The sequence below is a fragment of the Sander lucioperca genome, chromosome 9, assembly GCF_008315115.2.
Source record: "Sander lucioperca isolate FBNREF2018 chromosome 9, SLUC_FBN_1.2, whole genome shotgun sequence".
NCBI classification, from domain to species: domain Eukaryota; kingdom Metazoa; phylum Chordata; class Actinopteri; order Perciformes; family Percidae; genus Sander; species Sander lucioperca.
The window spans coordinates 2,529,817-2,544,945 of NC_050181.1; the positions used below are offsets into that span (position 1 = coordinate 2,529,817).

The following is a 15,129-nucleotide window of genomic DNA, read 5'->3' on the forward strand; positions in this document are numbered from 1 at the left end:
ACCCATAAAGGAACACTTAATCCTTCAGTTTATTAGAAAAAAATATGACCAATAATCACCAAATTTGGAGACTACATTGTTTTCACTGGACAGTAGGGGGTCCTAGAAATTGTGAGTAACAACTAAAGCTGTCAGACAAATTTAGTGAAGTAAAAAGTACATTATTTGCCTCTGAGAGTGGAGTTGAAGTAGTAAGTCACGTAAAATGGAAAATTTTCAGTAGCCTAGCTCAAATTTGTATTTAGGTACAGTACATGTACTTAGTTACATTCCACCACTGCCTTATGAATATGCAATGACGTACATATCGTAGGTAGATAGTAGAAAGTTAAAAGTCGAGTAAATAGGGATTAAAAGAGTATTAGCACAATCATTCAGTGACCGTGACGTCATGCGCATTGACCAATAGGTGGCGGTCAGCTTGTGACAGTTCAGTTGGTACTCGACGGTCAGCAGCAACAACTGTATAGAAAAAAGATTTCGTAACTTTGCCTTGATTTAAAAGAAAGAAATGGACTAAAATAATGACGTATTTTAATTGAAGATATTGCTAAACGTTGTTGCCGTTATTAAGCCTATTTTATTTTCCTGTCGACTGTTTATTTTTCAAGCATGGTGAGTTTGACCCCGTCCCCTCCTGTAAACTGATGCCAATGTTTTACTGTCGTGAACTTTGTGTCAATGACAAACGCTTAGCTAATACACCGCGCTGTAGGACCCATTGCTTTTGTCCACGTTGTCTCTCAGAGACCGGTTGGATTAGGTGATTTAAACGGGCTTTACTTGTGTGCAGTGTTGCGGATAAAATTAGACTCCTGCAGCGTAAGAGATCCTGTGTCACTGTGGATCTGTTGAGCCCTGTGGTTGAGCCCCCTGAAGAAGAAGACTGAGAGACAACTGTAATAGCCTATACAGTACCAGTCAAAAGTTTGGACACACTTTCTCATTCAAGTGAAAGGAAAAGTGTGTCCAAACCTGACGGGTAGCTATAGGCTATAGTATGTCCTTCACAGATGTATTTAATGTGAACAAACAAAAAACAAAAACATATTCATGGATAGATATTTTACACCCTGTTCAATACAGACTTATTAATAACACCCTACTTTTAAATGGTCGTTTCACCTAAATAGTTTTGTCAAATACTATAGGCCTATTATTGTAATGTCTTTTCAGTAATTTGCCTGAACTGATCCTTTAAGATAAGTGCACATGTGCTTATACGACCTACATTTGGACATGTAATTATCCATTATTAGTTTGACTCTTCTGATTACCTGCTGATGTGTTGCAGGATGCCGAGGGCCCCCAGGCCCTGTGCGACCTCTGCTTGGCTCAGGTGTGCCGCAGCCTGGACGCTCTGTGCAGCAAGCGAGCAGACGGCTCCATTTGCCTCAGCTGGGCCCCGCTATTCCCACAGGAGATGGCAGACCAGTTACTGCGTAAGATGGCAACTAAAGGTAGGACAGGAGGACAGAGAAAAGGATCCACAACATCCTTATCAACAACTGAGGGCAACTGCAGCCACCAAGTGATAGTAGTTTGCAAAGTTGTTAAAAAGGGACCAATGGGCAGACACAGCGGCCGCGGGTTAGACTACGACCTGCGGCCCTTCGCTGCATGTCATTCCCCCTTTCTCTCCCCTTTCATGTCATTCCCCGTCTCTCTCCCCTTTCATGTCTTCAGCTGTCCTCTATAAATAAAGTCCTAAAAATGCCCAGACAGATAATCTTTAAAAAAAAAAAGGCATCAATGATCTCCCACCACAACAAATGTGACCTGACCTTTAGTTAGTTAGTTATAATTCCTCAGGTGCACAGCTTTCTGTATAAACAAAAGATAATTAGAATGTCTGAATAGCATTATCCTTAACCTACTCTATCATCATACAATTTATTAGTTCACAGTGTACTATCCCAGGCTGAAAAGTCTATTCCATGAACATCAATGTGGTTAAAACTGATGCTACTTTCTCCTACAATGTCCCCCTGTTTTCCTTCCTACAAGGGATACTGAATGACACAACTGTTGGGATTTTCCGAAATTGCAAAGAGCTCCGCCTGCGCCGAGCCTCTATCCGCTGCTGTTCAGTGTCTGCAGAAGCTTTCCGGCTGGCCCTTTGCCCTCACCGGCTCCAGGAACTAGACGCCTCCTGGGTCTCTGGCGGCCTCACTGGGGCTAACATCGTCATAGGCCTGGCCTCCAACCCGGAGTGCAGATCCAGCCTGCAGAGGTTGTCCCTCACTGGGCTACATGTGGACTCAGAGTCTCTGGCGGAGGATGGAGGGACTCGTGTTGGCTTCAGCTCCCTGCAGGGTTTGAGGACGCTCAACCTTGCCAACACAGACTTGACTGATGCTGTCCTTGAGGACATCTGCACTCTCCCTCAGCTGGAGAGCCTGGACATCTCCTGCAGTGCCATCTCAAAGCTTACCGCACTCCTTGATTGCAAAAACACCCTAAGATCTTTGATCACCCACCGGCTACGTCAGCTGGATATGTCGCCTGCTAGCTTGCTCTTTGTCCTCAGCCAACTTCACGCTCTCAGGCATCTAGACTTTTCAGAGGACCATTTTGCTGTGGATGACAGTGACGGGAAAGACGGCGATGAGACATTGCGGCAGCTTCTGGAGGGGAGTCCTCAGGTCCTCCCTTCCCTTGTTTCTCTAGATATCTCTGGGCGGAAGAGAATCACCGAAGCAGCAGTCAGAGCCTTTGTGGAGGCCAGAGGTGGACTGTTCTTCTTGGGCCTGCTAGCCACCGAGGCTAGCTCCTGTGATGTGCTGTCTTCACGGAAAAACCTCAAAGTAAGGAGCTAGTCCTAGCATCGGGCACAGAGTTAACACCAAGCTATGAGATGTCAGGACGTTAAAGAATGTTATAGGCAGACACATGAGCTTGACTCTCACATAAGTTTCTCATTTGTCTTTGACTTGAGGCTCCGTTTGTATACAGTATGTACTGAAAATGCCCGCTGCATTTCCTGTCCCTCTGACAATGCTGATCTGCTGTGTATGTTCAGGTAACTGGAGATGCTAATGAGGACCAGGTGTGTGAGGCCCTGAGAAGGTACAGAGACCGTGAGTGTTTCGTACGAGAGGCCCTCGTCCATCTCTACAATCTAACCACTGACATTGACAAACCACGGCCAGATATACTAAAGGTACTAGCATTGTGTTTAAACAATATCTTTAAAACATACTTTTATGTATTACAACACAGATCTTAATTTTGTCATTTTGGCCATCATTTCTGTTGGTTGTGGATTACATTGTACTCGCAAAAGTAATTGCTAAAACAACATGCAACGAGTAAAAGTTGGAAACAAGGTAACAGTTTAGAACAGATTATCTAAACCACTTTATTCCAAGGTAAAACTGAAGGTGAGCACACCGAAAATGTCACTAAGCCCTGTTTGCAGAGGAAAACCAGGAAGTCAGTCTGGAAACTGTGATTTATGTTCTTCCAAGTAAGGATTGTTTAAAACTTGTCTGATCGTATGACTGCTCATGTTCCTAGAAACTTCTTTTAGCAAATACCACATCCACAGACCTTAACAATCACTTTCCTGAATACAATATTTTTAATACATGGAATGATGGCCAAAAACGACAATAATAAGACCCAGGTTGTAAGAAATTAGTATTATACTGCATTGCATTGCACTGTATAGTAAATTGACTATGAGTTCTTTTATGATGTTTTACTCTAGTGTTGCACAATATCTCCTCTTATTCTGTGCAGGATGAGATGCTGTAGTTAGTTAGTTAATCCTTTATTTAAACAGGAAGTCTCACTGGGATCAAGAGAACAGATTTCCTGTTCAAGAGAATAAACATATACAGTATAAGCACAGAAAAACACAGACATTCTCAACAACACGCCATTTTTACACAGTAAAGGAAACAATTTCAAGTAGCATTTAAAATGCTCAAGTATAATGTTTTAAAATTCAAAAGAACGAATACGTTTTTGTAACTCATTCCCCTTAAAGGTCCCATGACATGGTGCTCTTTGGATGCTTTTATATAGGCCTTAGTGGTCCCCTAATACTGTATCTGAAGTTTCTTTCCCGAAATTCAGCCTTGGTGCAGAATTACAGCCACTAGAGCCAGTCCCACAATGAGCTTTCCTTAGGATGTGCCATTTCTGTGTCTGTAGCTATTGAGGAGGAGAGAGGGAGGGGGGGCAAGGTGGAGGGTGGGGGTGTGGCCTTGACCAACTGCCACTTTGCTTGTTTGAAAGCCATGATGTCTCTCTCTCATGGGTGGGCCAAATTCTCTGGGCGGGCAAAGCAGAGAAAGGGGAGGTAACCTTTCTCCTTATGAGCTCATAAGGAGCAAGAGTCCAGATCGGCCCATCTGAGCTTTCATTTTCTCAAAGGCAGAGCAGGATACCCAGGGCTCGGTTTACACCTATCACCATTTCTAGCCACTGGGGGACCATAGGCAGGCTGGGGGAATGCATATTAATGTTAAAAAACCTCATAAAGTGAAATTTTCATGCCATGGGACCTTTAAGGACGGAGCCTAGTATGTCAAACCAGTTTGTGTTTTGTTAGCTCAGTGTGAACAAACTGTACAGCTACATTTAAAATACCCTCTGACCTGACACTATAATTATTGTATTTAGTCGGGATCGGAAAGAAGACATATAGAGGCAGTTTCTATTTAGAGCCTTACAGATAAATAGCGCAATGCAACCTCACAGATGTAGGAGTGTTACACACTAATAACATCTGTGAGATGCCCTGTCCCATTAATCTCTTCTACTGATGCAGTTTGAGTGATCCAGGTTTTTCCATCTTATTCTGAAGCACATGTGATTTTGAATAAACCTCTGGTTTCCTGCAGCTGGTTCTGAGTGCGATGCAGAGCCACACCAACTCCCTGCATGTCCACCTGGTGGCCACAGCGTGTGTGTTCAACCTGACCACTCAGAACCTGGCAGAGGCCATGCCTCTCAGCCTGCTCAGCTCCACTGTCACCCAGCTGCTGTACGCCATGAAGACCTTCCCCAACCACCAACAGGTCAGGGGACATACTCAATGTTTCAGATTACAGATCCATAATGATATTGTGTAGTTACACAACAGCAACATGTCGCACAGAATGGCTCTGTTGCTACCAGCTGGCCTGTCATTCAGAGATTTTAGAGTCTGACCTAATATTTGGTTGCGGCTCCCATTCTGCCACCTTTAGGCAGTATTTGCAGTTACTCCATAATAACTAATACACACATATACCCATATGTTTTCTTAGACCCATGTGGTTCTTCAATTCTAAAACTGTTTCCATCTCTCCAGGTGCAAAAGAACTGTCTGCTGGCGCTCTGCAGTGACTACATCCTTCAGGATGTCCCTTTTGACAAGTTAGTTCATTTCTCCCAGTTATAATATGACGCATGAGTCCACGGTTACGCAGTAGCCAAGATAATCAGTGCACTCATAGAGTGGCACTGTAGTGTTTTTCCAACAAATTGGGATCCAGCTAAAATATATTTTGTCTTGAAATGTGAAAGTGCCAAAAGAAATAGTTCCTCCAGATGCAAAAGTGCAGACCGGAACTCAGATTTTCCCAAGGCTTCTCTGAACATCACTTGTATATTTTTGTAATACTGTGTTCCTTATATCCATAATGTGATCATGGTTCAGGTATTTAGCAGCCATGCTGGTGATTAACTGGCTGTGCAGCCATGAGGATCCTACCCTTCAGAGGATGGCTGTGGCTGTCATCTCCATTCTGGTGGCCAAGGTCAAGACACTGCTCACTGACTGTGCGTTAGTCTGCTGCAGGGAAATAGTATGGCACCTGTTAGTCCTACCTGTTAAGATCCCTGTGCTTCAGTCGCCTCCTGTACCTCTGTGATGCTAGTTTCAACAGCCAGCTTTATGTTTTCATCTAGTGCAGTTCAATAGGGGCCGATTTCCTTGTGCAATAAGTGTACAACTAGTTCTAGAAACACTCATCTTTTTATTTTATTTGCAGTTGTCCACAGAGGAGACCGCTCAGCTCGGCAAGGACGTCTTTATTATGAAGGTACATTAACACTTTCACGGTATTTAGTTTCAAACTTACACAACGTCCCCGGCTTAGCACTAGATATGCACGAGTGTATTTCTAGTTCTCTCTCTTCCCCACTCTCTCTGTCTTTCTCACCCGCTATATTTTCCATTACCTACCCTGTATATATACTCATTTACTCTCTGTCACCACATTGCTCCATGAACTCGTCCTTCACGGTTTACCGTTACTTCATTATTCAATTACACCTCTCTATTTCTCTCTTTGTGTACGTAATCAAGCTTCTCTACGCTTCAGTTATTCAGTGCTTATTGTACATCTGGTGCCACTTATTAATATGTAAATCATTGTATCCAACAGTCGAATTCAATACTGCCAAAGGATGTTTCACTACAAATCTATTTACAAAAGTTGATATTCATTTTTCATTTTTGGCTCTTACATGTCCCTCCTCCTTGTCCCTCTTTATCACTCCCCTCTGTCTCATGTTTTTTCCACTCATTTGCTCCGTCTCACTGCAGCTGCTGGCTATTGTGCAGCAGAAAGCCATGTTGGGAGTGGTGGACTCCACTCTGAAGTTTGCCCTGAGTGCTCTGTGGAACCTGACGGATGAGATGCCCACCGCTGCTCGCAATTTCATCGAGTGCCAGGGCCTGGAGCTGTACGAGGAGGTTCTCGAGGTAGTAGAGCTCCAGGAATACACTGACATTAATACAGAAATGCACCCACACACACAAACATCATCTCATGCTGTCTATTGGTTTGTGTTGCAGTCCTACTACACAGAACCGTCCATTCAGCAGAAAGTTCTTGGCCTCCTGGTGGGTTCTGTGTGTGTATGTATATATGTGGAGTTATTAGTTCAAAATGGGTTTTTGATTATGTGCCATGTGTGCCACAGTAAAATATTATTCAAATTTTGAATTATTTTGACCAATAGGAATCAAATGAAATCCACCTGTATGCAATCTGACATAATATTATTATTGCTGGCATCACCGCTATCATTTGTATATCTATGTAACAGAACAACATAGCAGAGGTGGAGGTGTTACAGGCGGACCTGATGCGGGAGGACCTGCTGGAGCACATCCTCAGCCTGCTGCAGGACTCCCAGGTGGAGGTGGGGGTCCGGTACTTTGCAGGGGGGACTCTGGCACAGCTGGCCTCCAGACCAGAGGCCTGGACCCTGGGTGATGAGCTCCGCAGCACCATACTAAAGCACCTGGTGTGTGTGAGAGGCAAAGGTTTTGGATGCTGTTCTGCATTTAGCACGGAGTAAAATTCACCTTTGGCTCTTTTGGGCTTTCTTTCTTTGCAGCATGCATCCATAATGACATGGACCCAACTCGAGAGAGAAATGGTCTCTTACAGGTGAGACAAACGCAAACTGGACAACACGGACAGAAAAAGCTGTTTAGAAGTAGAGTCATTTTTAATGAATTCACTCATTCTGTCTGTTCAATTCAACATCAAATGTAACGTATGGATCGTTTGAAACACTGTGTACATTAAACCAAATTGTAATTCCCTGTATAGGTTCATTTATTTGGATATCTGCTAAGGTGTCACTCAGAATTCTCCGAGGTCTACAATAGAAAGCCCAGACAATCACAAGAATGCAATTTAAAATCTAGTAACACCTCGTTTACATTCCCTTGGTAGCAATGGTGCCAAAGAAAATCGACTGTCCGGTTAATTTAAGCACAAAATAAACCAAAGAAAAATGCTCAGAATTACTTATAATCCCAGTGTCTCCTTGTGTCTACATTTCAGGTCGTTCAGTCCATTTTGCCCTCTGCTTCAGACTTTGCAGCCCTCAGGAGTGCAGCTGTGGGCAGTGTGGGCCATACATCTGGTCTGCAGTCAAAACAGTAAGACACACAAACAGACTACTGTGAGGATACTGGGGTGTCATACAGGACTGTATGTGTATAACTATTTTATTAATCAATGAATCGTTATAAGTCATTTTTCATGCAAAAATGGCAGAAAATGCTGTTTTTTTTAGATTCTCAAATATAAACATTTCCTGCCTGCTTTTCTCTGTCTTATAGTAAATTGAATATATTTTGGTTTTGGACTGTTGGTCGACAAAACAAGACATTTGAAGGCATCACCTTGGACTGAGATAGATATTTTTCACTATTTTCTGACATTTTATAGACTGGTTCTCAAACTATGGTACAAGGAGCTGCCTCGAGTGGTACGCAAATGGAATCTCGGATATATATATATAAAAAAAAAAAAATGAAATAAATTAATTTAAAAATAATGCTACAGAAATACTACATTTAAATACAAACTACAACATTTCCGATAATAATACTTAAAATATGATCAGTTAAAAGTAATTTAAAGTGTTCGTTTAAGTGTCATATCTTTGTTTCGATATCAGCTTTGACTAAACAGTTAATCAAGAAAACAATCTGCAGATTAATCGATAATGAAAAGAATAGTCAGTTGCAGCCCTATACATTTTTAAGTAAAATAAAGGCGATTGCTATCTTTTATCATTTTACATTTGCCACAAATATTGGACCCAAAATAATGTTAAATAGATTCATGTAGACTTCCTTGGAGTATTATTAGTCAAGTGGTGGTGGTGGGCTCGATCACTGTAAGCTTCCATTCCTCTCTCATGTTCTCATCTTCTCTCTGTCCTCTAGCTTCACATTACAGCAGCATGATGGAGAAGGAGGGTGTGACTGAACTTCTGAAGGCTTTGGCTGCACATCCCGAAACACACGCCGACATTAAAGGACTGTCAGACAGCATCTTGCGCATGGTAGAGCAACACCATAGTCACTCAGGGTCCTTCTACAACCAGATGGGGCCTTGAAACTCTTGACAAAAGTGCAAGAAATTGATTTTATTTAATTCATTGTTGAGCTGTGCCTAAAATGTGCTAGACATGAGGTTGCAGATTAGGGTTGGGTATCGTTTGGGTTTTTTCCGATACCGGTGCTAAAACGATACTTTTAAAACGGTGCCGGTGCCTAAACGGTGCCTGAACCGGTGCTGAACCGAAATATATATAATATATTTATAATGTATATAATATAAAATATTAAAAAAGGAGTACAAAACGACAGTTGGCGACATTAAAGAACGGCTTGTTTATTGCTACGGCCATATGGTCAAAATTAAATGATTGATTAATAATGTAATGACAATAACTTATAACATTGACTTATTTCACCAGTAAATTGCTGGTAAACGACAAAAACAAGCACCAGATGGGAAAAGGGTATTTTACAATAACTTAAAATGCGAGTGGCGAGTTTCAAGTGAACGCACCGTCTGTGTTGTTTTTCCTGTTACGTCCCGGTGTTGGAATCCTCTACAGGGAAATACAGTAACACTTTAAACCGTTTAACGTTAGCTGTCAGCATTTTAACCATTGTGTTTAATCCAGCTACTAGCTAACGGTAACGTAGCATCCTGTGCAGCGAAGCTTCTGAAAAGAAAAAAGTCAGGCTCCAAAATGAGGCACCGAAATTTTCCTTCTTATTCGGTCTTGTTAATACCGTTTATGTCGGAACCGGTGCCCTATTGTCACCGCGTTTCGGTACCCAACCCTGTTGCAGATACAGTATTAAAGGGCAGGCAGTTCACATCAGTCATTTTAAAACTTAAGTTAAACGGAATACATTATTTGTTGTATATTTAATATAGAGAAAAACTGTTTACAGACAGTAGTGAAAGCACTTTTCTGAGGTCAAATTTCTGTTAAGTTTGACCTTAAATGTTTGACCTTAGTGAAGTGTTCCAAATAAACTGAAGTTAGAGACAGCTTGTGTTGTAAATCATGCATAGAACCAACACCTGTCACTAGAGGGTGCTTTGGTACTGTAGCTTCAGGGCTGTTTTTTTTACTTAAGTTTATGCAAAATATTCAGTCATCAGATGTTTGGATTCAAGATCATAATAAGTAGCAAGATATCAATAACCTGAATCTGTTGTATTTATCTGTCTGTAATGAGGACCCCCTTATTTTGTTTTATATTTATTTATGTTCAGAAATATCTCCCTCTCCTGCTCTCTCTCTCTCTCTCTCTCTCTCTCTCTCTCTACATATATATATATATCTTTCTCTCTTTCTCTCTTTCTCTCTCTCTCCTGGTATCCTAGATGCTGAATTCATTATATTTTATGTAACAGCTGGAAGACAGAATTGCTCACAGGCATCTACAGAGTCTATTCTAAGTTGGCCTATTAATAAATCCTTTTGAAAAGTGGATTAACAACCTCTCATGAATACTTGAGTTGTACCACCATGTTCAACTTTTAACTGTCAAATCCCCTTTATTCACATTTTTAAATCCCCTTTATTCATATTTTTAAATCCCCAAGAGGAATTCAAAGGGATCTACTATGCAGAATATGGCTTTTGCGTGTTTGTGCTTCAACCAGGTTAGTCATCCCTTTGCCAGTGGTAGGCTATATATCAAAAAAGAGCTGCAGTAACTGATCCAGGGTCAGCATTTAACTACCGCTTCAACCCCTAAACATCAATGTCACAGTGGCAGTCCTGTGGGGTCAAAGGTCGAGTGCCCTATAGCGAACATGGTGTGATGTTACTGTGAGAAGTTCAAGGCAAGAGAAGTGTGGGAAAAATGCTGCTTTCCTGGGGCTGTGTAGCGTGCATGGTGACTTTGCCCTACATGGAAAACGTAGCAACGTCAACGTGAGGAGGTAAGGTGAACAGAAGAGCCAAAACTTAATAGTGGTGTGCATTGCCTTACTTAGGTTTTATGTTTTTGGCTCAAAAAGCCTATCAATATTCAAGTTATTCACAAGGTAGTAAGACAGAAGGCAAAAGAATTGTAAGAGTGTTGTTCAACATTTTGGGAAAAGCGCATATACACTTTTTTTTGCCAAGACTTAGAACAGAAGTGATGTCACTCTCAGGTCTGTAAGTTATGCTAAATATGAAGTTACTGCCAGCAGCTGGTTAGCTTAGCTTTGCATAAAGACTGGAAACAGGAGGAAACAGCTAGACTGGCTGTTGAGCGGTAACAAAACCGGCACCTCTAAAACTCACTAATTAACATGTTAATCCAAAGTGTTAAAACCACAATTTGAGAGGTTAGGTGCCGGACTAAGTCCAAGAAATTGTCACACTAACCCCTGGTAAAAGGGTGAATAGTTGGTTTTACAACTTTTGTTTTCATGGTTTTTAATGTTTTTAATATTTTGGGTTGACAGATTTTGTTATCCTCCTCCGACAAAGCCAAACTAGTGGTTTCCCCATGTTTCCAGTCTTCATGCTATAAGCCAGAGATATTCAACAGGCGGTACAGGACCAAATTATAGTTTGATAATTTTTTGAAACTTAAACGGTCTTACACATTAACATGACTCCAACATATTACCAGCAATGATACATTGGCGTATTTGTGAATTTCGTTTACACAACAGGCTTACTGGCCTACAAGTAAGGTAGCCATCCACAGATACAGTTATGCTTAAGGATTCACTGTGTCACATGTGTGTTGCACATTAAAACATAATGTATAAATATATGAATATGTCAACAATTATTAATACCTTAGTATTGTATGCACCATAACAAGCTATGTGTAAAGGCTTTAAGCCACCCTAGACGTTATTGTAGGCCCAGTTTAATATGCAACTCAATTTTATACAATAGTAGTAGGGGTCCCTGCTCCGTCTCTTTTTCAGCTAAGGGGTCCTTATCCTTAGCCTGAAAAACGTTAAGAAACCCCTGCTAGAAGCTAATCTGCTGGCTGTAGCATATTTACCATACAGACATGAGAGTGGTATCAATCTCCTTATCTAACTCTAGACAAGAAAGCAAATAAGAACATCATTTCAAACTATTCCATTAAGAGAACAGAAGGATCTGCACTGGCTAGACAGATAGAAATAGAGATGTCTATAGGTAAATTGATAGGTGCCAAAATAGGATTTATGGCCAAAAATATCTCTAGAGATAAAGAAAGCATGGGAGGGATAAAGAGAGACGTGCTGGAGAAAAAAGTAACAGAGTGAGTCAAAGGAAATTCACGACCCTTACATGCTCCACGAGACTGTGCAAAAATACCAGAGACCAATTTGCAGATTCCCTGTCTCAGTTTGAAATATCATTGTACTGCATTTGAGTTGGAGCTTAGTGTGAGTAAGCATCTCGTTATCTCACTTTTGCAGCCAGCTCTAATGGATTAACATAATCGTGGACCAGTCTGCGCACCCAGAATACACTAATGTACAATGCAACACATCTCCAGCTGTGAGTGTGTGCATGTGCCAATGCACGTGTGGGGCAGAGTTTGCAGGGTATTTGTGCAGCTATGTCTGTGAGCTAAAAAAGCCCCAGTGTAGACAATAGGGCAGCCATACTTTGACTTGGATGCTAATTAAGACACCCGCTATCCCTTTAAATACCCAGAGAGCAAAAGAAGGGATAAGGACATTCAAAAAGCAGGACGAGAGATTGAACAACAAGACAAAAGCAATAACAAAAAAATACTTCTCCAGGCAGAACTGTGACGCACAAAAGGACACACCCTCTCCTCTCAAATGACCTTTTATTGCTGGGGAAGGATACAGAGTTGGCAGGCCCTTGAGCCTGTGTGCAGATATGTAACAGCAGTAGGACCATCCTTCTCTCTGCCAAGTGGAGGCAGGGGCTTACTCTTCACCATCAATCAATAGCCACTTTCACAGAGGAGGGCTAAGCAAAGCTTGTTAATATCAAGTCCTATAGAAAAAAAATACAGATGTAACATAGGATCGAACACAATCATTTGAAATAAATCCAGCTGACAAATAATTTCTGATGTGATAATGATAGAGAAAGTGATGGAAATGAAACTGGACAAAACTCTGGAAAAGTCACTCTTTGCCTATAATGAAAACCAGGCATTTTGCTTATTCCTGTCCCTCTTTCTGCGCTTTAGTGTGGTCAAAATGTGAAGGTTCAAATAATTAAAGCAAAAGAAAGTACAAAGCAGGAACACTTATTATGCACGGTATGTTTACAATCGTAAGCATAGGAAATATATTTAACTTAATATAAGTTGCAGCAGTTCCAGCTTAGCACAGCAGTATGGGAGGTTGGATTTGGCTGACAGTAATTTGGTGCTGTCATCCATATGTGGCAGTGATTAATGATGACATTTTCTTGAAATAACTGAAATACAGAAACACACAGGCATCCATTTTCCAAGCACCAGTCTCTGGAAATCCCACAATATTAACTTTGGTGTAAGTAATACCACTGATCTGTGATTTTCTTCCTATTTTGTGTGTGTTTGTGTGTGAGTGAGCGTGTTTGTAAGTAGATGTGCTAGAGGGCTATTACGGTCAGTGAGAGCCACTCTTATGTGATGTCACATCTCCCATCTGCAGCATTTTAAACAGTGGCCGCTTTACTTTCAGCTCAGTAGATGCACACAATGATGCAAACAACAACAACCATAGGCAGGAAACACGTCTGCAGGAGCTTTTGCATCCAATAGTGCTGTGTATTTTCTTGTCTATTCACTGAACTGGCTCGCCATCACAGCTGTGCTATTGATGTGACCGTAACCAGAGTGCATTTCTGTCCTGAAGCACATCCTGACCACTACCTCAGACTGGCTGGTAAATGATGGCATACAAACAGTTCTCAAGCACAACAATATACCCATTAGTGCCACTGTATGTCTTCTTAAAGCAATAGCTCAATATTTTGGGAAATACGCTTATTTGCTTTCTTGCCAAGAGTTAGATGATGAGAAGATTGTTACCCCTCTATATGTCTGTACGCTGACACTACAGCCAGTAGCCTGTTAGCTTAGCTTAGCTTAGCATAAGGATGAAAGCAGGAAGAAACAGCTAACAGTCGCTCACCTGTAATTCTTTTTGCATTAATATAATGCAGAGCACTGCATTGTGGGATTCTTAGCACAAACTAGTGTACATGCCATGGCTCCAGTTTTGTAATTGTATTGTGCATAAATTATACATTCAGATTTCAGACACTCAAATAAAATGGGGGAGGGTAAATATACTATAGGGCCTATATTTACCCTCCCCCATTTTATTTTTATTACTATAGTATAGGCTATAGTAAATAGTGAGTGATTTCGGACACAGACAAGACAGTTCTGGTGTCACTGTGAGGTTGCCAAGAAATATATATTTGTCCTCACAATTTGTCATTTTTACACTTCATATTTTTTAATGGATTAAACAAACAAGATAACAGTGTGTTAAATAGTGAGCTTGGTGTGGTTGGTTGTTTTTTGGGTAGAGCTAGGCTAGTTGCTTCCCCCTGTTTCCAGTCTTTATGCTAAGCTAAGCTAATCAGCTGTTGGCTGTGGCTTCATAACAATGCAAAAACAATAGAACAAACATGTATACTAGTTTGCGCTTACAACCCCACAATGCAATGTTTTTTATATGCAAAAGAATTGCAGTTGGTCAACTGTTAGTTTTTTCATCTTACTTCCAGGCTTCAAGCTAAGCTAAGCTAACAGCTTACTGGCTGTAGCTTCAGTGTACAGACATGAACATGGTCAAACCTCTCATCCTATTCTCAGCAAGAAAGGCAAAAAGCATATTTCCCAAAACAAATAGCTCTTTGAAGTTTTAGATTTTGTAGTTTTGATGATCTGGGAAGGTGCTGTTCTGGTTGGTGTCAGTAATGTACTGTTAGTGAGAGCAGAGCACTCTTTCGAAGCTTTTACACAGTACATTGTACTCAGAGGTGATTTGTGTTGGAGTCGATTATGGAGGAAGAACTGATGCTTTTGTCTCTGTCTGTCTGAGCACATGCATACATGTGCCTAAATATGGTCTGGGTTTGCAGTGTGGAGGTGTAAAATATTGAAATTCAGATCATCCGTTTAGTACATTATATTATTGAAACTCGGCATATTCAGCTGCTTTACAGTACCTCCAAATGCCCATATGGAGAAAAAACTGTCAATGATGAGAGTTTTCAGAGCCAGGTGTTACACAAGAACAGCAACTACAGTATGTACATGTTTGTTACTTGTCATTCCATCTGTGTCACTGTGCTGACATGTATTAGGGCAACCAGCTATCCTATTTCCAGGCCCCACCCTCACCCTCGCCTCTGGCATCACATGGC

At 41.2% G+C, this 15,129-nt stretch overlaps 1 protein-coding gene across 2 annotated transcripts; it reads left to right on the top strand.

The window, feature by feature from the left end:
* Nucleotides 1-399: 399 nt before the first annotated feature.
* On the top strand, nucleotides 400-10,266 carry LOC116045707 (protein zyg-11 homolog). 2 transcript variants are annotated; one of them, XM_031293551.2, is made up of 16 exons: nucleotides 400-529; nucleotides 612-615; nucleotides 1,295-1,460; nucleotides 2,008-2,807; nucleotides 3,023-3,163; nucleotides 4,854-5,030; nucleotides 5,306-5,370; nucleotides 5,654-5,753; nucleotides 5,988-6,038; nucleotides 6,545-6,703; nucleotides 6,797-6,844; nucleotides 7,051-7,251; nucleotides 7,345-7,397; nucleotides 7,800-7,897; nucleotides 8,693-8,811; nucleotides 10,158-10,266. In XM_031293551.2, the coding sequence occupies exons 1-16, from the start codon at nucleotides 525-527 to the stop codon at nucleotides 10,182-10,184; spliced, it is 2,214 nt and encodes a 737-aa protein (XP_031149411.1). In that variant the 5' UTR covers nucleotides 400-524; the 3' UTR covers nucleotides 10,185-10,266. The 2 variants fall into 2 exon arrangements, 1 of the variants encoding a protein (XP_031149411.1); XR_004103987.2 differs by lacking the exon at nucleotides 10,158-10,266 and adding an exon at nucleotides 9,614-9,675 and having other exon boundaries at nucleotides 401-529; nucleotides 8,693-8,949.
* Nucleotides 10,267-15,129: the final 4,863 nt, after the last annotated feature.